Source organism: Topomyia yanbarensis, chromosome 1, assembly GCF_030247195.1.
Source record: "Topomyia yanbarensis strain Yona2022 chromosome 1, ASM3024719v1, whole genome shotgun sequence".
Lineage (NCBI taxonomy): Eukaryota > Metazoa > Arthropoda > Insecta > Diptera > Culicidae > Topomyia > Topomyia yanbarensis.
The window spans coordinates 158047874-158071287 of NC_080670.1; the positions used below are offsets into that span (position 1 = coordinate 158047874).

The 23414-nt window shown below is 41.7% G+C and overlaps 1 protein-coding gene across 11 annotated transcripts in view; it reads right to left on the bottom strand.

Moving 5' to 3' along the window:
- The window catches only part of LOC131678824 (longitudinals lacking protein, isoforms A/B/D/L), a 573802-nt gene that overhangs the window by 201662 nt on the left and 348726 nt on the right, over positions 1-23414 (bottom strand). For 10 of the 11 annotated variants that reach the window (XM_058959237.1, XM_058959262.1, XM_058959217.1 and 7 more), the window contains one exon: positions 20592-20752. In XM_058959237.1, the coding sequence (XP_058815220.1) occupies positions 20592-20732 (141 nt within the window). In that variant the 5' untranslated portion in view covers positions 20733-20752. The remainder of the gene's footprint in view (positions 1-20591; positions 20753-23414) is intronic. The other variant, XM_058959207.1, reaches the window with a different exon arrangement.

Genomic DNA, 23414 nt, shown 5'->3' on the forward strand with positions numbered 1-23414 from the left:
CCTTACTCCGGCCGAGTTACTGATGTTGATGAGAACGAATGGTGCGCACTTGGGATGAACGACGGACGACAGCATGGAATCAACGGTAACCGAACCACACGAGCGAGGGTTGATCGTCGACATCGTCACAACACCACCGCCCTGCACGGCCCCCACCCCTCCCTAACTCTATCTCTCTCTCTCTCTCTCTCTCTCTCTCTCTCTCTCTCTCTTTCTCTCTCTGCCAACGTAATGATTGCCTCAGTCACCAGGAGAGACTGCTGAATTTGCGGGAAAATTGAACCGCGAGAAAATCGCGCTCTGCCGATCCGCGGATTGCATTCAACACTTAACAAAACATATTCCCTTCATTAGCAAAACATACAGAGTTTGCTTACATGGACCAATTCATTTGTGTGAAGGCTTAGGAGGAGATCTGCGTTGCATCCATCGTCTTCTTGGCGCTACGTAGCAAGAAAACCGAATACGGATGCCTATCTCGAAAGGACAAACGGTGGCCATTAACGGTCACTAATGGCCGTTTGGGACTTGTACTTCGAGATGGGCTGGGTAAGTTTTTTTTTGTTTCTTACTGGAGATGTCGTGGAATCGTCATCATAATTATTATCAATTCGTCATATTCTTCTCCGTTATTTAATAACGAGGATGCCAAAATAAGCGTTTTGGGCACTTCTTATCTCGCTTTACGAATATTTCGAAAATATTTCACTTATAGTAGTCAAACGATTTTTTAAGTACTGTAGATCCACTGTACTTTTTGATATGGCTCCTTTTTGTGAAATGGAGATCTCGTCGAGCAGAGAAGGTTATTGGCAAACTAAGCAGTTTCGGAAAAATGCACTTCACACGACATTTACTACCCAGATTTACGAAAGTCAAATTGAATCCTTGGCATGGTATTGTACCTTGACGTGGTCCGAGGACTTTCTCCACTAAAACAGCATTATAATGATTATATCACATCGAAACTATGCCTACGATTATTATTATTATTGTTTATGGGGGTTTTAACCGATTGGTCATTCACCCATGTGATTGAGGTTACAATCATATTAGTTACATGTCATTGCACAGTGCAAAATTTAGCTTTTCTTTTGATTTTTCGGGATATTTTCGTCTTGAAGGGGTTGGTTTTCTATGCGGTTCAGCGGGGTCGCGGGAGGCCTCTCCAGCACCCTGTCGGGGTGTGGCAGAGGACCCACGGTGGGATTGTTTTTACTTCAGGTGACTGTGCTTGTTACAGATTGGCTCATCGCTTCTGTAAAGGGCGATCACGAAATTATTGCGACACATTCAACAGGGCATAACTTTTTTACCATTGGGTAAAAATCAACCAAATTTTGCACATTTTCACATTGATGTGTATTGTTTACATGCTGTCAAACTCGAAGTCGTGTTTTTCGATTCAACGAAAATGGAAGTGAACCAACGCGAGTCGAGAGAACAAATTCTTTCCAAACACCTGGAATTTCCTGACCTGTCGCACCGGCAGTTGGGAAAAATGTTGAACATTCACCATTCAACCGTCTCCAGAGTGTTGAAGCGGTTCCAGGAACGGTTGACGTTGGACAACGGCAAAGGAGCTGGAAGAAAACCGGGACCGGAAAACAAAAAGACGGAGGGAAAGGTGAAGCGGATGATTAAAGCAAATCCCAACGTCTCAAGCCGTGATTTGGCTAAAAAGATCGGCATGTCGCAGAGCTACGTCCAGAATGCAAAGAAGAGAGCTGGACTACATGCATACAAGGTACAGAACTTCCCAAACCGCGATGAGCCGTAACAATCGACGGCTAAAACTCGGGCACGGAAGCTCTACGAGAAGATGCTGAAAAAATATGGCTGCTGTGTGATGGACGACGAAACGTATATAAAAGCCGATTTTAAGCAAATTCCGGGGTTGGAGCTTTTCACCGGCAAGAGCAAGTTCTATGTGGACGACAAATTTAAGAAGAAGAAAATGTCGAAGTTCGCCTCCAAATATCTCATTTGGCAGGCAATCTGCTCTTGCGGACTGAGAAGTGAGCCTTTCGTGACAAAGGGCACAGTAAATGGCGAGATCTACAAATCTGAGTGCCTAGAGAAGTGCCTTTTGCCGTTCTTGCAGCAGCACGACGAAGCTCCGTTTTTTGGCTAGATTTGGCATCATGCCACTATTCTAAAAGTGCCCTGGAGTGGTATGAGGCCAATTCTGTCCATTTTGTTCCAAAGGACATGAATCCGCCATACTGTGCGGAGCTGCGCCCGGTGGAGCAGTACTGGGCAATGATGAAGCGGGAACTTCGGAAGAGCAAGAAGACAGTCAAAGACGAGAAGGACATGTTAAGAAAATAGAAAAAAAAACTGAAAAACTGGTACCGGATGACACTGTAACGACTTTGATGGAGGGCATCAAGCAAAAATGCGTTCAATTTTACACTCAAGGCTCCATCGATGCACTTTTCTTTTGATTTTTGAAGTATATATATGTATAAAACTACCCTAAAATTTTGGTTTGATTTTAAACATTATAAGAAAATTGGCATGACATTTTCGGTGTCGCAATATTTTCGTGTTCGCCCTTTAGGTGGGAAGACTGGCTGCAAGTGGTCCGCTGGTCCAAAGGGCCATGAACTACCTTTCAAGTACCGCAAGGGTATGGCAGAGGGCCTTGACTGATCTGGGTTGTGTTGGTGGTTGGTGGGGGTTTGCTCTGTTGAGACGTCTGCGAGGGTTCGGTCTTGTCTAATCTGGGCAGTGGGAGACCTCTCCAGCACCCGGTGGGGGTGTAGCAGAGGGCCCACAGTCGGTTGCGTTTCGTTAGTGGTGGGCTTGATTGTAGTTGACTTGCGAGGGCCGCGGAAACCATCTCCATTAGCCGACGAAGGTGTGGTAGGAGGCGTTTGGTCGGTTTGACTCAGATACGGTCGTGTAGGCTGGCGTTCTTTAAAAAAGGAAATAATCTCTCCCGTACCGGGTTGTTGGACAGCACGTCGCGGATTTAATTCGCCAGATCATACTGTCGTAGCAGGTGAAGTCTGCTATCTACAGTTTCGTCATTGATACTCCGATATGGGGCTCGTGTTTGGGGTGCTGTGGGAAAACTAAACGGAAGCGTAACAAGCTAAACAGGACTTTACAGCTGATGGTCGCACGAATCGCGAGTGCTTATGGAACAATAACTCCGGAGGCAGTATGCGTTATCGCCGGGATGATCCCCATCTGCATCTCTCTAGCTGCCACGTCCTCAGCTACTAGCGTAGAAATGCACGTAATGCAAGGAGACTGGTCCGAGTAGACTCGTTGGCTAAGTGGCAGCAGGAGTGGGACAACGCGAAGAAAGAAAGGTCTGACTCATACCAAATGTGTTCGCTTGGGAGCATAGGAAGCATGGAGAAGTCAACTTCCCTTTGACATAGTTTTTATCTGAGCACGGATGCTTCCAGAAGTACTTGCATCGGTTTGGACATGCTTCGTCCCCCCTTTGCCCGAAGTTTGCAAACGTGCAAGAGACACCGGAGTACGTGGTCTTCGAATGCCCTAGGTTCGAAGAAGTTCGTAGGGGTATGCGTGGTGTAAGAGTTGACAATATCGCGAAGTGATGTGCAACGACGAGCACACCTGGGAGGAAGTGGCAAAGGGACCAACAAAGTAGCGCTATTGGTTAGAAAGTCGCCATGAAGCCACAAATCGGGTTTCGAGAGAAATCATGGCACTGGGGAACTATCCGACGGTGTAGAATAGGTCCACTGCCGATGACCAGTTGAGTAGTATGCGACGTAGCACCGGGTTTGGGTCATCGGGGCACCGGTGGAACGAACTTCACCGTTCACCGGAATCGCCGGTCCGACCTCGACAGCCTACCGGGTAGCTCGTGAGTAGGCTAGATCCACCGCCGGGGATTAGATCGAGTAGAGCGCGTTGTATAGCTAGCAGTTGGTCGTTGGGGCGCCACGGAACCGGGAGTAATCTATCGCTCCGTTTCGGGGAATTTTTCGTCGGAGTAGGATAGATTCATTGTCGGAGACTAGACCGAGTAGTTCGCGAACAAGTAAGGACGGGAGCTGATTGGCTCATCGGGGAAGTGGGGCGAAATAGAACGAAAGGGGAACCAAAGGGCTTAAAAGAGTTGCGGTGCTAACTGGCACCAGACAGGGAGCCAAAGGGCTCAAGAAGTTGTGCTGCTAAAACCAAAGAAGAATCAGTATCGGGAGAAGCTAGACGCACTGCTGGGGAGTAGACAGCGACGAAACACCACCAGTCGCGGGTCGTCAGGACATCAGCGAATCGGGCGCTCTGCCTCACCTCGATACCTGGCTGGTTGGCTTGGTTTCGGGAGAACTTCTCTCGCCGGGGGATTCTCCGTCGGAGTAGGTTAGGTTCATCGTCGGGTACTAGACCGAGTAGTTCGCAAACAAGTCGTGAGCTCAACGAGTAAGTGGTGCTGAATAGTACGAGAGGAGAGCTACGGTGCTGAATGACACAAGCGAGCCGAGTGCTGAATGGCAGAAGGGAGCCAAATGGGAGGATGGTGGTGTGTCGGGGAGTGATGCTGTAACCCTACTGAAGAGACTAACTACTAAGTAGTTGACATAGAGTGGGTGCTATGCACATAAAGAAAACCTTCCCCGAAGTAATACTGTAAGGTAGTGCCGGAGCGGATTCGGGTTCTAGGCAAGAGCAGTGGTTTTTAGTTGGTCAGGTGATGACAAGCCTTAACCCGTTCGCTGAGTAGGGTTTTGTACATTATTTTCCTGCATTCTCAGTGGTTTTTTGAAGTTTTTTTCCTGCTCTCTAATAAAAAAGATCATACTGTCGCCGGAGCTCCTCGAGCTCCCGGCAGTTGCATAGGAGGTGTTCAACAGATAGTCGGGTGTTGCATGTGGTACATTCCAATGTTGGTTCCCTAGAAATGTGGGCGCATGTGGGCGTGAGTAACTGTGACCTTCTGTGTGTGGCCTCGTGATCTCCGCCAGTGGTTATTGAATTCGTTCTGCAGGTTCGTGTGGAACTCTCTGTATATGTCGATTGATGATATTTCTTCTGGTAGTCGGGCTCGGGGTCGTCTGCCGTGTAGGGCGAGCCAGTCAGCATCTATGTACCCTCTAATGCCGCTTTTGCCAGGGATCTAGTACAGTGTGATCAGTGCGTCTCGGTGGGAATCGATGGCCTGCTGAAGCTCCTGATGCGATGTTCCGTAGCATTGACGAGGAATCGGTTAAAATTACGGTTGATTCATGTGCCTTGGACCCGTCGTTGAAAATTTTCAGATGTTGCTGATACTTCCGGTTACTGAGTTCCCTGTATTTTGGTGTGATGCTGCTTGGAAGGTCGCCGGCTTTTATTGTATGGGTGAGGCTGTCATCTATATATGGGTCGGGGTCGTACCAGGCTCGTGGTCTCACGCGATGTAGTCGGGCGATGTTTGGGAGGGGTTTATTTGGTGAACTTCCGGTGGATGTTGGTTGCAATGGTGAAAAGATGATATTCGTCGCCTGCAGTCCTCGCGAGGAAGTTTAGTGTTCGTTTGAAGGCTATCCTAGCTGCTTCCCAGCGACAGGGGAGTACTCCGGCTTCTACACAGGCTGCTTCAGCTGGGGTGCTTGGGAGTTGTCCGAATGTTAGCTGCATCGCTCCATGATGTGGCCCGAGGATGAAGGAGTTTGGCATGTGAGTTCGTTCCCGTAAAATACTGTACTGCCTATTAGGGATTGTCCGATGTTGAGTGCCGTTATACGATTGTTTTTGAGGAGACGCGAGCAGATAGTGCGGACCAGCCGCTTTCTGCTTTCGCATTCCTTCTTAATTCATCGGCAAAGGGGCGTCAACGTGAGTCTCCTGTGGTAGATGTCTCGGAGGATGACTGGTTCCTTCCGAAAAGATACGATGGTGTCGTTGAGACGGATTAGTCTAGAGTTGGCTAGGTGGTGAGTGCCGCAGTAGTGGGTGATGACACATTTTTCGGCGAAAATGTTGAATCCATCGGCTGACGGCGTTGACTGCAGCCAATGGATTCAAGTCACCCTACAACTATATTTGGGTACGTGTGATGATTTTCACCAGGGAAACCAGAAAATCATCTCCGTAAACGAACACGTATATGCGACAGGGTAGCGCTGCAAATAGGAAATTCATCCTGATTGGGAATAGAGGAATAGCGCCACTGCTAGAACTGAACCTTGCGGTACTCCGCTGATCCGCTGCGTACCCGCTACGAATATTTTCTTCTCGCTACATTGTAATCAAATTTAGTACAAAACTTGGCGATCTTTATTACCCACGTTAGACAGCGTCTAAATAATGTACAAAGGGGTTAAGGGCTAAGTTCTGTCTGGGGGTGCCTTGGGCTTGACGACGAACCTTGGTTTGCGACTCTTTAATCTTGGAGTGTCCTGTGCTAGGACTCCCGAAGATGCTAATATACCAGAAGATTTGTTGCAGCCCTTCGCTATCATCCACGCATACTTACGCACAGTGGGGAAGAAAGCTACTTTCAACGCTCAAAACCTCTGGCACCGTGGGTATGTATCCTGGAGGGTTAGTGTTTCTTAGATGGAAATAAACATTGTTTTGACAACTTTGGTTTTGATCTAGGTAAGTAGAAGAGAAAACTCCATTGACTTGGCTTTGAATTCGTAATTGTAAATAAGCTGTCAAAAATCTTAATTTTCCAACACAGGGCTGCCATGTGGTTTTTCGGAAAATAGTCTACAATTAAGTGGATTCCAAAAAAAAAGACGAAATGCGCGTACCTGTTGTAGACACAAGTGAAGTTCTTATGGAATTTAAAATGCGATCGCTCCGATTAAAAGTTCCATGGGATTTTTTGCAGCGCATTATAAGTGTTACAAAAATTCATAAACTTTTATCAATTGATTGAGACCGACTGACCCACAAAAATTGTTTTTTCACAAAGCCTCGCAAAAACTATGCCGATATCCAGCTTCAATTAAAGCAATAACTTCACAATGACTTTCCGCTAACACCTCCTAGTGTGGAACGATGCGAGTGCACATTTGGATAAACAAACCAACGATGATAACTGCATACCAAGCCACCTACACTGAACGCTCTGTGAAGCGCACACCGGATGAAAAATGTCTCGCATAGATTTACCGAACGCCCCTCGTTGAGAGCAGAAGCGTTAAATAAGCAACAAGTTGGAAATGGGTGAAAATAAAATGCAAAAAAAACTCAAATTAATACTTTAATTGCCATCCATAACTTACTGCGATAACCAATCGAAACTGATAACAACATGACAATTAATTAATTTTAACCGTTTCGCCGCCGTACAGCTTCATCAGTAAATTTACGTTCGGGCGGGTAGGTCCAATTTGTTTGAACGGGGCTCAATTTGAAACTGTCACATCTCATATGGTGTTGTTGACTTAATTACAGTTCCAGTTATTCGAAGACATAAAGTAGCTTCGAGTTTTCGATAAGCGAGTATATTACAGCTAATCTGTATGTAGATGTATTTATCTGTCAATTTCCCTTTTTGACAATCGGTCAATCTGTTTGACTCTCCTGCTGCGCTAGTTTGTCAGGTTTCTGTCAATCTGTCAACCTGCCAAATTCAATCACACCCAGCAAGCCGTGTGAAACTCGTCATCCCTGTACGTAACTCCAGTATGTACCTACCTATACTCGCTTCGAATTGTAGGTGCAACGTTTGTCACCACCATCATCCCGTTCCGCCTTCACCCGGGGGCTGCGGTCAGCATGAACAAGTGTGCTTACTACTTTTCGAACCATGTATGTATGTACACTGAAAGTGTCGCGTCTTCTCTTCGCCTGTGGCTATCTGGTTCTGTCCATTCACTTGGCTAGGGCTCGGCGTGCTACGAGAAGGATGTGCTGGCCGTGGCGCAGCCGAGCACAGCTGGATATCAAAAAAGGGATGTGCTGGAGGTTTTGGGGTGATTTTGTAGCAATGTCGGTTACAATTCATTGATTCGGTTAGCTATATTCGGCCAATCTATGACTAAGAGATATGAAAATTAAAAGAAGAAAAGTGGTGGCCTATTTTAGGAGTACAAAAAAATGTTTTTTGGGATAAAATTTTGATTTGAACGTGTTTTAAAAATATTACAAAACATTTTTGAACTACGATTTTAGGCTCATGTAGATGAAAATACAATTCTGAGTAGAACGAATTTTGAATTGTTTAGATTCATCAATGGCTTTCTTTGTTATTTCTCCTGCCGATTCTAAAGAAATGTGCAATGAAACGTGGAGAGCATGCGTGTGGACGAGCTGGTAGATTTCTCCACGACCAGGTCAATCCATGCATTCGTATAGATGTGTGTGCTATTATGTATTTGACTCGACTCCATATTTTCGAAAATTCTTTATATTAGGTTCTGAAACAATTGTAGTACGTTCTTAGATAGCTTATCTACCGATATAACCAATGAATAACTCAATGCCTGCCCGTATGAGCCATATTCATTTTTTTCCGACAAAGGTATGAAGCGCGATGCTGAAGATTTTATAAAACCTAACAGATTGATATTCCGTCGTGGTTTCCAGTTTAAAACAAGCATATTATATTGCAGGAATACTGTATCTTACGAAGGAGTACCGTATCTACGTTCCCGCACAAAAAGTTGAGATCGATGGCGTGGTTGCCAGTTCGCTATGAAGAACAGTGTATGTTGTAAAGAAATTTATAATTAGAAAACAAAAAACACCAAATCTACTATTTATTTATAATATAATAATTGTCCTTTTGTGTACAACGATGTTTGTCGGAGCAGTATTAGTGTTTGTATTACATTTAGGTTGTAAACTTGATTTTCTTTTTAAATAGGTTTTGCAACCAATTTTTAGCATATATGAGAAAATCCAGGATTAGTACAATGATTCCTTTGGTTGTTCAATATGATAATATTTTTTGACCTTTTATGACCTTTGGTTGTTCAATATGATAATATTTTTTGACCTTTTATGACATCCAGACAATGTGTTGAGAAGGAAAGACGACCGTGGTTGTATTACAAAACACAAGAAATCCGTTCCAATCAAGCTATGTTTTGGTTGTAATAAATAAGTCAATCCATTTAAGATTTATAACCAAACTTTTAATAGCTTTCAAAAAAATTTCTTGGATGCTAAAGCTAAAAATAATTGACACATATTTTTTGTTTTTGCTGAATATGATATTTTTTTCAAGTTATGAGTTTTTGAATTTTAAAAGTTTATTAAATTGAACATTTTTCAATCACTATTCTGCCGTTCTACGCATTATTGTCCAATGTATATAGGGAATCCCATAGAACATGGGACAATTTAGCTGATAACGGCAGTATTCGATTTATGAAAAAAAAATGAAATAGAAAAGTTTCGTTTTCGCATGAGCGGAAAAATTTAAATAAAAATTGTATTTTGTTACAAAACTTATGTGCCCTGCAATTATTATAAACAAATTGAGTTTTTCAATGTTTTTAATGCTTTCATGTAAAAAGTTGAGTGGATCTCAAAATATTTTTTGAGATATTACAATTATTACATTAAAACAAGGCGAATTTACATTAAATGCCCAATGATAGGCCAGTTACAATTGAAGTATCTTGCAACGTACTTCGAGATCCATTCTGAAATTTGTACACAATGCTCTCAATATAATTGTAAATGTTTTAAAAAAAATAAAAGAAATCTGTAAACAAAAACAAATATTACAAAAAAATCCAAAGAGCTCATGCGAAGGCGCAACTTTTATTATTTCATATTTTTGTAAAGAAGAATTTAATTTCAGTCAAAACAAAAATACTTGTCAATTATTTTTAGCTAAAGAATGCGACAAAAAATTTTGGAATAAGCTAAAATTTTAGTTGCAAATCTGACGTCATGTCATTTATTGGTATCACGTCCAATTCAAATCGTTTTCAACTAAGAATTCATCTTGTGCTAATGAGAGCAACAAAGACGCCTATTTAAGGATGTATGGCGAGATATTAATTATTTTTAATTTGAGATTTTTTGTAAATGTCTGATGGAATAACAGTTCGAAAAATGAATGATTTCAGTCTGTCATTCCGTTGGGCATTACCACATATTTCAAATAAAGGTACGGACAATTACCGGCCTCGGGGGTTACTTTACGCCACGGGGGCTACTTTACGCCAAAATTAAAGAATGATACTTAAGTTTCTAGTTCATATTTAGCGTAATATTTGGACAAAAGCAAAACATAGTATTGTTCGCTGGTTCATCACAGATATATAAAATGGATAGGGTTTTAAGAAAATGCTTGCAAGTAATCGTAGTAGGCGATGAAACTGAAATATAAAATATACTCAAAAAGCATTGTAACTTAAATTCTCTTGGGAAAGTGCGATATACTAGTCAAATTATTAGATAAGATGATATAGATAACGTGAAATTAACCTGGCTATGTAATGTAATTATTTGTGTTTGTACTTTTTCCGTATTTTTGATTGTGTGGTCATTGGTCTCCATATGTCCATTTTATATAAAATGGGGCTACTTTACGCCAAGTTTTACTTAAGTCTCTATTACACAATCTGTATATTTGATCTAAAATTTGCTTATTTTTGTTGGATTTGATTTTAATACAAAGCATATATTTATTGGCGAACTAGTTTGACTGTTTTGAAAAATAACAGTAATCGATAATTTGCAATTTGAGTAGTGTAGTTGTAATGGCGCAAACATATAAAAACGCCATCGTTTCTAGAAGTATGTAAACTATGTATATTGAAGCAATTTGTTGTGGAATGACAGAAAAAGTAGCGGGAAATAGTTCTGCAGTGAGACGAATGACCTTATGGTTAAAACCTTACTAAACAAAAAGGTCCTCAGTATATTTGAAATGGATATCTCATTAAAGATGGATAAACTGACCGGACCATTAAATATAACAGTACCATTCGCGTTTCTAATGGAAAAGCCTTTGCGCTCCGGAACAAAATTAAAACTACTTTTAGAAAAATTCTAAAAGAAGGTTGTCTAATTCACAAGGTTCAATAAAAAAGTATATCATGAAGAGTGTTTTTTCTCGGCTTGTTGTTTTTCATTGTAGGACTTATTGACTCTCCAAAGCAAGGTTATTGGATGCGTGGTACGGAGTTTTTGAACATACCCATTTATTTTCACGAGCACGACATATAAATAACGAGCATAATCCATAACAATCAAGAAGTTAACATGATCTTGGAAAAAAAAACTATTTGGCGTAATTTAGCCCCCCTGTGGGTGCGACTTTACGCCAATATTTAGTTCTTTATATCTCATATTCAATCTAGATTTTCCAAAAGTTCTTTTTATTGACTTTGGAGGTACTTCTGCCATATGTAAAACATCAAACAGTTTCTAATTTGAAGTTGCGTGATCGTAGTGTAATGTACAAAACGTTCTATTTTTGGCGTAAAGTAACCCCCGATGACGGTACGTCAAAACCTAAAAATGCATTGTATATTGGAGCATTATGGAAACAAACATAACATGAAATAGTTCAAGCTTCTTTAAATTCCTGCGGACTCCCTTTTCTGAGTCGAGATATCCAACAAACTAAATAAATGCGAAAACTACATATTAAAAAGACTGATATCTCTTTTCTTCCCCCATACAAACGAGATGCGGCAGAGGTTACAGTGCCTCTATTGGAGGAAGGTGGGAAGCTTAATGTAAAAATGTATATGTGTGTGTGCATCACTACGGGAAGTACCACCTTTACCCGCACGTGTAATTGCATTTACGGTCTCCAGATTCTAGACAGAGTTGCCAGTCTTCTTGATATGCAGTCTTCGATAAATGTCTAATATTCATGTGTCTAAAAAGGTAAAATTTAAGAAGTCCATCATCTCGTTAGCAAACGAAACGCTTACCGATGAAAAATGGACAATGTCTTAATAAAATATAACTTTTCTTAAAAACATAATGCCAATATATCCGAAAGGAATAAATATCGTCCAGCAATATTTCTCTCTCTTTCTCTCTCGTACTGAAAACAATTCAAGAAAAGTATATAAAAGAGCTCATGTTATAAAGAAGGAAGCTATCCACAGAATGATTACTTCAATATCAACAAATATTGTGAATACAAAAATAAATAAGCAGTATTCAATTTAATGTCTTAACCATGTCTTTTTCTACTACATTTGTTCGGTTCAATAGAATGGACATTTTTGAAATTATTACTTTCGGCCAAATAACGCTTGGACCAAAATCGATTGGCCCAGTACTAGTCGACCCAATGACTTTCTGCAAATGGCCTTCAACAAAACGACATTTGGCAAAAACGATTCATGCTGCCAATATGCATTTGGCCAAATGACTCTTTTGGCCAATTGGCCCAAATAACTAGCGTTCGGTAAAACAGTATTAGGCCAAATGACTTTCGGTCAAGTGACCCGACTTAGATACTGAACCTGAAGGACTATGTAGAAAACAACAAAACTCAAACATGTGGACCATTAGGATTAATGTGCCATAATTTTTAAAACACCAAGATATTAATCGTTTTCGTATCATTAAGTCGTTATCCAGATATTTTTTCGACTTGCCTATTTACCTCGTAAAGGGATTCGAGTGTGCATCTTCGTCGCGAACGGTTGACTCTCGTAGAGCTCCCTTCGCGTCGGTTAATTTTAATCATTTACGGCACAGTTTACTGCCTTCCGGTTATCGAAAGTGTGAATAACGGTGCAATTGAACGATAATATAAAGTGAAGTGGCTTATAAAAGCATTTTTCGGCTGACGCGAGTGGTGACAGTGTGAAAATCTAATTTCGGCAAATGAAAAAAAAATCTTTTCCTTGCATTACGGGCCGTGGATTCCCGATGCAAGGACAGTAAAAGTGCACAGAAAACGTCTAGCAACACAGTGTATATTCTAAAAATAGTGAAAAATGGTTTTTGGGAAAATAAAGTTCGATCCGAAAAGTGAAAAAATACGGCGATAAGAAAATTTGGTATAATCAAATAATTGGTGTTTCACCAGCGACTTGCGACTACCAGGTGTCGCCCCAAAAATCTTCACCCGAAAAATAGGTGGCAAACCAGCCGATCGGTGCTCAGCTAATTTCGTCTGCGTCCCTTGTCACCTATTTTTTTTATTGGGTGTTTCATCGGCGGTGCTATCTTTGAAAATGAGCCGCCTTGGATATTCAACTGTTTTTTTGCTTTCTTATTTTATTGCAAATGAGTAGAGGTTTTGATTCTTTTATATTCGGGATTGCAGATATTTTGTCGCATGTAAATTTTGGGCGTTCGTTGATGTGATGGCACTGTAAGGGAACACGTATCCGCCGGTCGGCCAACTTTTCTTTGGACTGAGCAAACTAATTTCTATGTTTGTTTGGGGTTTGTTTTACCAACGGGGGAACTGATCCACAGAGCATTCAATGTGCTTAGGGAAAACACATGGCTTTATTTAAGTGGAATGATGACTTCAATCATGTATAATGTTTGAGAATTGACAATTCGCGACAGGGATTGGGGACCGGTTGGCAATTACCTTCAGTTATGTCCGCACGAAGAATAAGTGTTTTTCTGTCATGTTCATTGGTTAGCGTTCAATTCTATCTCATGCCCCCACGCGAGTCTGGGTCTATTGATGACATTTGGTCCTTGGACAGGCGACGATTGGGTGCTGTTGCACAGTGGTCGGAAACGACAAAAACGTGAACTTAATTCACTAGAGGCCAAACCATCGAATATATTCACAGGGTGTCTTTGGAGGAATTGTTCATATGAATATTCTCCACAATCTGAAAACAATTGAAATTAGACATGGCTTACTATGATCAAACTAAAAAAATAACTTTTTATACTGACTAGATAGAAAGTTGGTATCTTCGACAAAGTTTTAGGAATGCTTATAGTGAAGAATTTTGTTGAAGAACTTGAGCTTGTAGGAGAAAAGGTTATCGATTTATAAGGCGTTTTCTATGACAACCCTCTTAAATCTAGTTTTCTTAATATAACTTTTTTCATTGTGACTTTTCGTGCAAACTATGTATAACACAAATGTGTAGGTATCAAAAATACATAATATTGTCGAAGACTGTATGTAAATATACTCATTTGTTTCAAAGTTATTGAAGATTTTTACATTTTTTTACACCAACTTCAACTACGTATAAGAAAGAAAGGTGCAAACCAAAATGCACGAACAGGCACTCTAAAAACTATGCACAATAAAGCTAAGAAGGTTTGGTGCGTGGCACTCTAGAACCCTATGAATAGGGTAAGCTTACTTTATCATGGTTTTTTACTTTTTTTCATACAAAAATCAGCAAAAAAAATTTTTTTTTGCCCCAATTTTTGAAATTCTTGGTTCAGTGTTCAATTACAAGTATTATTTTCTCTTATACCTGAATATTTCAGATTTTATAAACGTGGGAGCAAAAATGTAAAGTTTTTAATATCATTGCAGATTCCAAACTAATATATATTCAAATAGACATGTCATAATGAATTTAATGCTTCTAAAGAATGTCATACCATTATTTATAAAATTTTACGGAAAAAATCGAAAAATTTTTTTTGCTGATTTTTGTATGGAAAAAGTAAAAAAACATGATAAAGTAAGCTTACCCTATTCATAGGGTTCTAGAGTGCCACGCACCAAACCTTCTTAGCTTTATTGTGCATAGTTTATAAAGTTAAAAAAGTGCCTGTTCGTGCATTTAGGTTTGCACCTTTCTTATACGTAGTTGAAGTTGGTGTAAAAAAATGTAAAAATCTTCAATAACTTTGAAACAAATGAGTATTTTTACATACAGTCTTCGGCAATATTATGTAGTTTTGATACCTACACATTTGTATTATACATGGTTTGCACGAAAAGTCACAATGAAAAAAGTTATATTAAAAAACTAGATTTAAGGGGGTTGTCATAGAAAACGTCTTATAAATCGATAACCTTTACTCCTACAAGCTCAAGTTCTTCAACAAAATTCTTCACTATGAGTATTCCTAAAACTTTGTCGAAGATACCAACTTTCTATCTCGCCAGTATAAAAAGTTATTTTTTTTAGTTCGATCATAGTAAGCCATGCCTAATTTTCATTGTTATCAGATTGTGGGGAATATTTATACGCACAATTCCTCCAAAGACACCCTGCGAATATATTCGATGGTTTGGCCTCTAGTCCATTAAGGTCGCTTTTTTGGCGTTTCCGACCACTGTGTGTTGGCCTTCTGCCGGTGGTGGCAGAGTGAGGGGGTGCGAGCGGATCTGGCCGGGAAGACAATACCGTAAAGACGAATTGTTGTTCGGGGGTTGGCTCCAATGGGACTTTGATTTGACTGGTGTCGATGATCGCGGGTCGATGCGTACTGAAGGTTCGCCGCATCTGTTTTGGTGAATCTAATTTCAAGTTCCGTTATTGGTAACAGGCCCGTGCATCGGGTTAACTATCCTCTGTATTTCCCTTCAATGTTCGATATAATTGTTCGTATACGTGTATTTCACAAACAATCCAATAAGGAAAATAGGAAATACTTTTGTTGATTTATAACATTTCGAGTTATCATAACTCTGTCTGTATAACGTGTTATCACTCGGTAGTTTGCAACCCAAAAATATATCGTAGGGAAGGAATAGCAAAATTAGTCTAAATAATGTCGCAATAAATAGTGATCCAGCCCATTACGCAGATAAGATTAGCTTTTCTAGGCAATACTCCCACGGTCGGCTGTGTGGGGTTGGAATTGCTTTTGTTTGGTAAACGTGGGATACTCTCGGTGGCCGGCTGCCCAGAGTTTGGAAAGAACCAAAAACTAAACAAGATCTTCTTTTTCGAGCGATCGTGTTCTCGAAGACTAAATAAACTACTACCTAGTGCTTTGCAGGTCGGATCGCTTGCTTGGAGCGAATCCTAGACCCTATACCCTTCCAAACCACTAACTCCGTGACACCTATGGAAAAGTCTGATGAACCTTCTGTATAAGATTCCGCATTTTATTCAAACGGTCGCCGGGTAAAATCAGCACCGACACGATAGAAACCACGAACAAATTCGTCGCGTGATTGAATATTATTAAAAATATAAGCAGTGCTCCTTATAGCCGGCTATCCGGAGTTCAAGGTGCTCATTTTTCTAATCGTATTAATACAACAAATAAATTTCCCAAATTCTCGGCAGCCGGCTGCACAGAGCAATTATTACATGATAACGCTATTGACACATTTATTAACAACTCTCCCCTTCCCGTGATACATGTGGAGATGCAGAGGATTCATCGGTCTCTAGTAGCAACATGTATCGGACTAACATTCCTTCCTTTCCCAGAAGATCTGCATTCGGACGTAGCCGGCGTCGGTATTGATCAGCATGCAGGGATCAGAATAGATTGTACAATGTGGCTCATCATGTTATTCCCAAGCATGTTGTTTCAATGAACATTTTGCAACCTAATTTGGTTCTGGTCAATAACGGAGTAGCAACTACGGGCGATCTCTTATGCTTATGCTTATGCTTGCCTATTTACCTCGTAAATGCTCATTCATTTTTGCATACCTCTTTTAAAAAAGGGATTTCATACCTTACGATGTAAAATCCAAACATCGAAGACTTTTTTACCAACGAATTCAATTTACGAAACTGCTTTCCAATGAGCTTTTTTTCTTCCGTAATAATAAGTGCACTTCTCTGTTTACAATAGTTGCGCTTTGTACTGTCAACAGGTTTCTGGTTGTTTAGTCGGAAGCCGCTTGGTCAAATGTCATTTGGTCAAATGCTAAGTGGCCGAATGAGACATTTGGCCAAAAGCCGTTTGACCAAAAGCAATTTTGCCGAAAGTGTCTTAGGGCAGTACGTTTCCCGATCAGAATGAAATAACAAGATTTTAGCAGAAAGCATTTTTCGTAACACATTGTATTATAAATTTCTATTCTAAGATATTATCCAACAAGGAAACAGATCGGAAAATGAACAAGTGGAATAACGAAGATTAAAAACCGCGAGAATTCTGCCCTACTTTGTAACTCGTCAGGATAGCAATTAAGCACTGGGTGGAAATATACTCGTTTTGTGTATACACTCCGTAGAGTGTATTTGTTTACGTAAAATTTAACGACGCTTAATCGCTCTGGATAAAGACTCGACATGTCAATCGTTTGTTTACTGTTTATCTGTCAGTGTCGTTCTACTCGAGCACGAGACCTGTCAATATCATTCCAATCGAGCAGAAGACTTGTCAAACGTTGCAATCTGATGAATGAATTTTGGAAAGTATTGCGATAGTGAGTTAAAATATTTTAAATAAATTTCTGAATCGAATCTCTAAGGCAAGGTGAAACATATAACTTTTATCATTACGGTGCCTACTAAAAGTTACTTCAACCATTGCAGCTACCCGTAATGTTGTAATTTTGTGGTAAATCACAGAACCGGACCCATTCCGCACGAGGATCGTAGTTTACCGGGAAGCGAAAAAAGCAATATTTGTAGTTTTATTGTTACAAAACTTCACACAGCACTTCGTGATGAAAAAATTATCGACGTTGCAACTCTGCGGTCACTGTATAGTATACGAGTCAATCAGCGATGCCACATGTTTTTTAAATGTCTGTAGAAGAATAACTAAAATGTCTGTAAAAGTCTGTAGATGGTTGTGTAAATCCTAGTTACACTAAAATTGTACTTCAAAAATAAATTGAAAGTAGAATTCTTTTGTGAAGGAATCACTCTTATTCGAAAACAGTTATTCTAGTGCAATTTTACTAAACATTATTACCCTTTTAAAAGTCTGTAGATTTCTGGCTACGTCTGTAGGAGACATCAAAAGTCTGTAAAATACAGACATGTCTGTAAATCTGGCGTCGCTGGAGTTAATTGAAGTTAAATCTGTGACAGTGGTGATAGTTTGCAGAAAATAATGTTGCCAAACCATTTTATTTAGTTGGGATAAGATGGCGAGTCTTTATTCAGTAATACAGCGACTTTAGTAAAATTATGCTCACCGCTGTTTGGTACCGTTCACATTAAGTTGTAAATTTTTGTTCATTTTCGCGTTTGTGGACGGTTTTATTCGTGCAGATAGGTTAGATAATTTTTGTTTTATGGTTGTGAAATAGTAGCATAGGGATTAGATAGGCCACCGCTCTCCTTTTGCTACAAACGTGTTGTGATTATGCTATACCATAACGATGACAGCTGTGCGGTGGTGCGGTTTTTTGGTGTTGAACGTTTTGTTTTGGTCGTGAGGTAGACGATCATTGAGTTTTTTTAGTTAGAAAGTGACGAACCACGGCGATAAACAGACGTCCGCCAGATTACGTGTTTAGTGTAGCGAGGTGTGACGGTAAAGTTACCCATCGAGATAGCCGGCACGTGGTTCGGGCACAGTGGAGTTCTTTCGCTAGCCCGGCTAATTAACACCGTTCTCACTATGGAGGATCAGTCGAACAGACCAAGCTCTCCTCCACAGTTAATCGCCGAGGAGAACGAAGCAGAGCGGACAAAGGTTCCCCCTGGGAAGATCACAGCGGTGAATTCCGGGATCACTTGCGGCGAGCAAATCGATCCGGCGATAGGTCGCCAACGTCGCTAGGGAGGATCCAACAACGGAGACAAGCTCACCTCTCATGCTAAACTCGAAGGACCGCTACGATAGCAGCCAATGATACAATCAGGAGAAACCGGTCGTTGGAGTACAGGTCGATCGGAAAAATCCGTCGCCTTCCCGCCATCGTCAACAGCAGCGGACTCAAGAAACGACCAGCTGTGGAGAGTTGGAGGACAATAAACACGGTAAAATTTAGTTTATCTGTTTTTTCCTTTTTGTTTGTTTACATAGGTAAATCCGAAATTTCGGTGGAGGTACCTAGGCCGCCCTGAAAAGAAGGGTCCGCCGGGCAAACAAGAGTAGTAGCCAAACCGAGTAGTGGCCAAACCGCTACTTATAACTTGATGGGATTCGAACCTACAACTTGATGGGATTCGAAACTTGGGTGATTCCGACGCTCGCGCATTACTCTATGCTATAGTATAGCTGTGGATACAGAACAGTAACTGCGAAATAGGTATGGCGGGTATTGAAACCTCACAAATGATAAATTCTAATGATTGATTTGATATCAGTATTGGTACAACAATACATAATAACGAAAAGGTAAATTGTTGTTAAAGTCGAATTTCCGCTCCAATTCTGAAATATCCTAACATAGTTTTTCGGCTGACGATTACTTTTGAATTCAGGACATGTTTTATGAAATATAAAAACCCTCTTTCGGACTCTCATCAGGTCGAGTTTTCGGGTAGACTAACATTCAAGATAGCTAATACTCCACACTGACCGATCGATGTAGTAACGAACTGTTAACGAGTTTTGTAATCACTTTGTTACCCATCACAGTTCGGCACCCGTGTCCACCGTGGTCAGTCGGTTGGTTGGTTGGTAGGCCTGTGAAATGAGAACAAACACGACAGCGTACAACCAAACGACACGATCAGTCGGTCGGTCGGTTGGTTAGCGTACGGCGACAAAAACGGACGAAATTGAGACGACTCCAGGGAAGGCTGAATCGAGTGTAGAAAATTGCAAACTGTTTGGAAGCTGCCCGCAGTCAGGTTGAGTAATGGAAAACAAGAGGAAATTTGATAATTTCTTCACACCACCGCTCCCCGATAGAATCCTAATGAATTGGATTGCAATTGTGGGACAAGTGACCTCTGACGGTTACAAATTGACTCCCGGAGCGAAAGTCAATCGAGAGCCTCGCTGGAGGTCTCCCCCGGCTGGCTGGCTGGCTGGGTCGTTCCATAAATCAAAGCTTGTCCAACCACTGCACTGACTGCTGAACGGGCTAATATGCAACGGGAGGTAGTACGCGGCAATCCGCACATAATCGCACACTCGCACCCCGGGGTGGGAGTCAAAAGCCGTGCGGCGGTCCCTTTGTGGACGGCTCGCAACAACGATGCATGCACCGATATTGGAATCTGTGCAAGGCATATTGTGAAAAGATCATCAACGCATCATTACATTTACTCGCGCCGATGGACTCTGATTACGGTTGTCCCTGTTAAGTACTGACCGTGCGTCGCGCAGCACCGACAATCGGAGACGGGACGGGCAGTGGAAAAAACAACACTCACTCCTGCTGGGTCCACTTGGTTGTTGTTTTGGCTACTGGTTGGTTTGAGTTATGATCAGCGTTTCTCAACGCTCAAGCAACGTAGTGAATGTCAGAACCAAGCGGGAGTGTTTTAAATCGGATCTAGCGACACAATTACCGAAAAAATCAATCTTAAATTCCAATGGCACAACAGTCGATTATATTCGATACTAATTGATTTTAAATTACTGCAATTCTCGCCAGCCCCCGTCGGGTCTCATGTGTCAACCGTGAAATTGAAACAAATTATGCACCTCAGCGACAACTTGTGCCGTTTCATTTCGTTCTCCTCTCTTTGCTGCCCCATACACCGCTTAATGACCCATCAACTGCCCTGGCGAAGCTGCGTACCTACCGGCGTGGTTGGTGGTCAACGCAGGCGTTTAATGAAGTGATTAACCTTTTCTCGATTCTTCCTTTTTCTTCGTCTTTTTTTTATTATCATTTTCTTACTAAGGTTGTCGAGTCGTCGCCGTGTTGGCTATGTTGGCAGCGCGAAACTGCAGCTGAACACACTTACCTTGTGGGCTCGGATGGAGATGCCCTCTGAGCAAGCTAGTGTTACGTCCACCAGACTCTCGTCCTGCAGCAATTGGCTAAACACCCCTAACAGGTTGGATTGATGATTGTTCCACCTCAAGCAGTAATGCTCACTGCCCATGTCGGTGACAGCTTACGCTGCTGGAAAGAGATGGAAAAAGGGGAGAAAATAGGAGTGATGATTAGTGATAAGTGTTCGATGGAGGTGGGGTTTTTGTGATAAGATTGGAATCTAGTATTGTTCAAAATTGTTGCATTTACTAAATGTGTTTTCAAAGCAGAGAATGTTTTGTTCTTATTGTAGAAATTACAGCTTAGATATACAAGTTCACCAGAAGAAATTTTAATGACAGCATAATTTTCAGCTATTGTAATAACTGCTCCCGTATTCCGAAAAGCACTGTAGTTACTCTGACATATCCATAAGTTGAATCAAAATAAACACTAGCTTCTATACAGGGGGAGAACGTGAATCATTACAATCGTACAAAAAGATATTTTATACCATAAATATAGGGCGGGAATATCATAGTTAGTAATTCGATTGCCTGGTACGCAGCTCACCTGGGTTAAATTCTCAACCTCGCACATAAGGTTAGAGTATTATCTAAATAGATTTCTCTAACCCGGCAAAGATGCGAATGACACTAAGGTTAAAACCTCTATAATCGAAACAAACAAAAAATAACACTAATACCACATGGTAATATGGTCATATCCTTTCAGCATTGGGTTTGTTCCAGCACCAGGAGAAAGTGGAAGTACTTCGGAGCAAACAGAGAGAAAACAGTTCTGGCATTTTCTTCATCTCTGTTTTCTTCTTTTTCTCTATTCTCTTCTTCTGATAGCAAATAGAAGTAAAAAGGAGCATGTTTGTTTGCTCCGGAGGCAAAAAGCGTATATTGGAATAATACTATCGATTGATAAATAACGGAATGCCCCTTTCTCTCGATTTATTAGTAATCAATTGCGGATAATGTCAATAATGTACAAGAAAATGACGGGCCCTTCATCTTTACCATCACGACTCGGTACGCATCCCACCGAGGGATTGGCGTCAACTTTTCCGCACAACTCCTTGTGGCAATCTGACTTGCCAAGCTTGATCTCCCGTTTTAAAGTGGTCTTAGTTTCCCGAAACGCAGCCTTGCGCTTTCCTTTATTTGGCTCCAATACTACTCTCTGAGCCCGCATTCTGGATCTGAGAAGGCAGCGTATAGCTTACTGAGCGTCTCGTTCCACCCGTAACTTGGACGTTGTCTACTACGTAGCTCCAGTTTTTGCGGTATTGTGGCGTCACTGGCCGTCATCATTCTTCTTGTTAGATCAGCCGCATCAACGTTTTCGGTCCCGCTGTCCGGCCGAAGTGCCTCCACAAAACGGTCTTTTTTAAAGGCTTTCGTCTTTCGTTTTCGCTCGCAGGCTATCCTTCTCCGTGCATCCGAAGAGTTCCGTTGCATACGGAAGCGAATCGCCTTGTGGTTGCTATGGGTATACTTCTCGCATACATGTTGGCCATCAGTGAAGGACTGCAGAACGTGGCGTCGATGATAGGCTCCCTCCCGTCTCTCCGAAATGTGATAACGGTACCTTCATTACACAATCGTAACTTCGCTAGAGCTTGATTTTGACGATCGCGAAGCCATCGTGTAACCATTCTACCACTTCTTGAACGGGGAATATACCCATAACTTGTATTGCAGTCGTTCTCGTTCTATCCGCCACCTAGTTTCCGTTATTATGTGGGACATGATACGGCACCGCAATCAAAGCGACGCCACGCATAGTTTCTGTCGGAGATTGCCACAACTGTTGCTGTGCGGTGTCGTAGTGATTCAGATTTATCTGGATTATCGTCATTACCGTTGGCCTGCAATCGCCTTCTTGTAGCCAGGGCATTTGAAGCCACCCATCAGATGATCGTTGCCGTTCTCTGGAGTGCAAAGCTTGCACTTCGGTCTCTGCATGCAGTCTTTCGCAAAATGACCTGTCTCCTCCCATTTTCAGCACATCCTGGATCTATCCGGGTTTTTGCAAGCCCCTGCCAAGAGTCCAAAGCCCAAACATTTGAAGCGGAACGGCTCTCATCAGGTATCTCGAAGATCCAATCGTAACTTTGCCTGCCTCCTACGCTTTGTCAGCAGCGGTCACCGATAGATGAAGCATCGTTCTCTGTGTTCCTCTATACCCTTTCTTTAGCCGGATCATCATGTGCACTTCGCCCAGGTTGCACTGTGCCTGCAGTGCACCTTTCAGTTCGTCTATCGTTATGATCTCATCCTGGTTCGTGCACACAATCACTGTCTCCGGGCTTAATTAAGCCCCTGAACTCCTGCCCCTGTGTGTAGAGAACGAAAATAATAATTCTGCAAACAAACATCTGAAATTATCATTCAGAAAGTGAGGTTAGCAGTAGGCCGACCCACTAAAAAATCTGCCCTAGTACAACCCGAGTGGTTTACTTGAGGTACCTTTCTCCCTAGTTGTTGTTGCTGTTAATTCACTGATTTATTTTTCGTTCGTCACTGGCCCTTGCTCATGCACTTCTAGCAGATGTCGTTCGTTCGCTGTACGCACTTCGATGGAGCCGGTATTCTTCACACAGCGGGCATAGCGGGGTTTGGCGTTTTACCGTGCTGTTTGAAGTTGAAAACTTTCTCTTTGCGAGGAGCCTGCTTATTCTCCGACGCATTTCTCCTTGAAGCACTATGTCTGCAACTATTCTTCGAATTCCCCCTTCCGCGCGCAAATCGGTTGGATCCTGAGGTCGATACGGCGATTCTGTGGGGAGCTTGACTTCTGG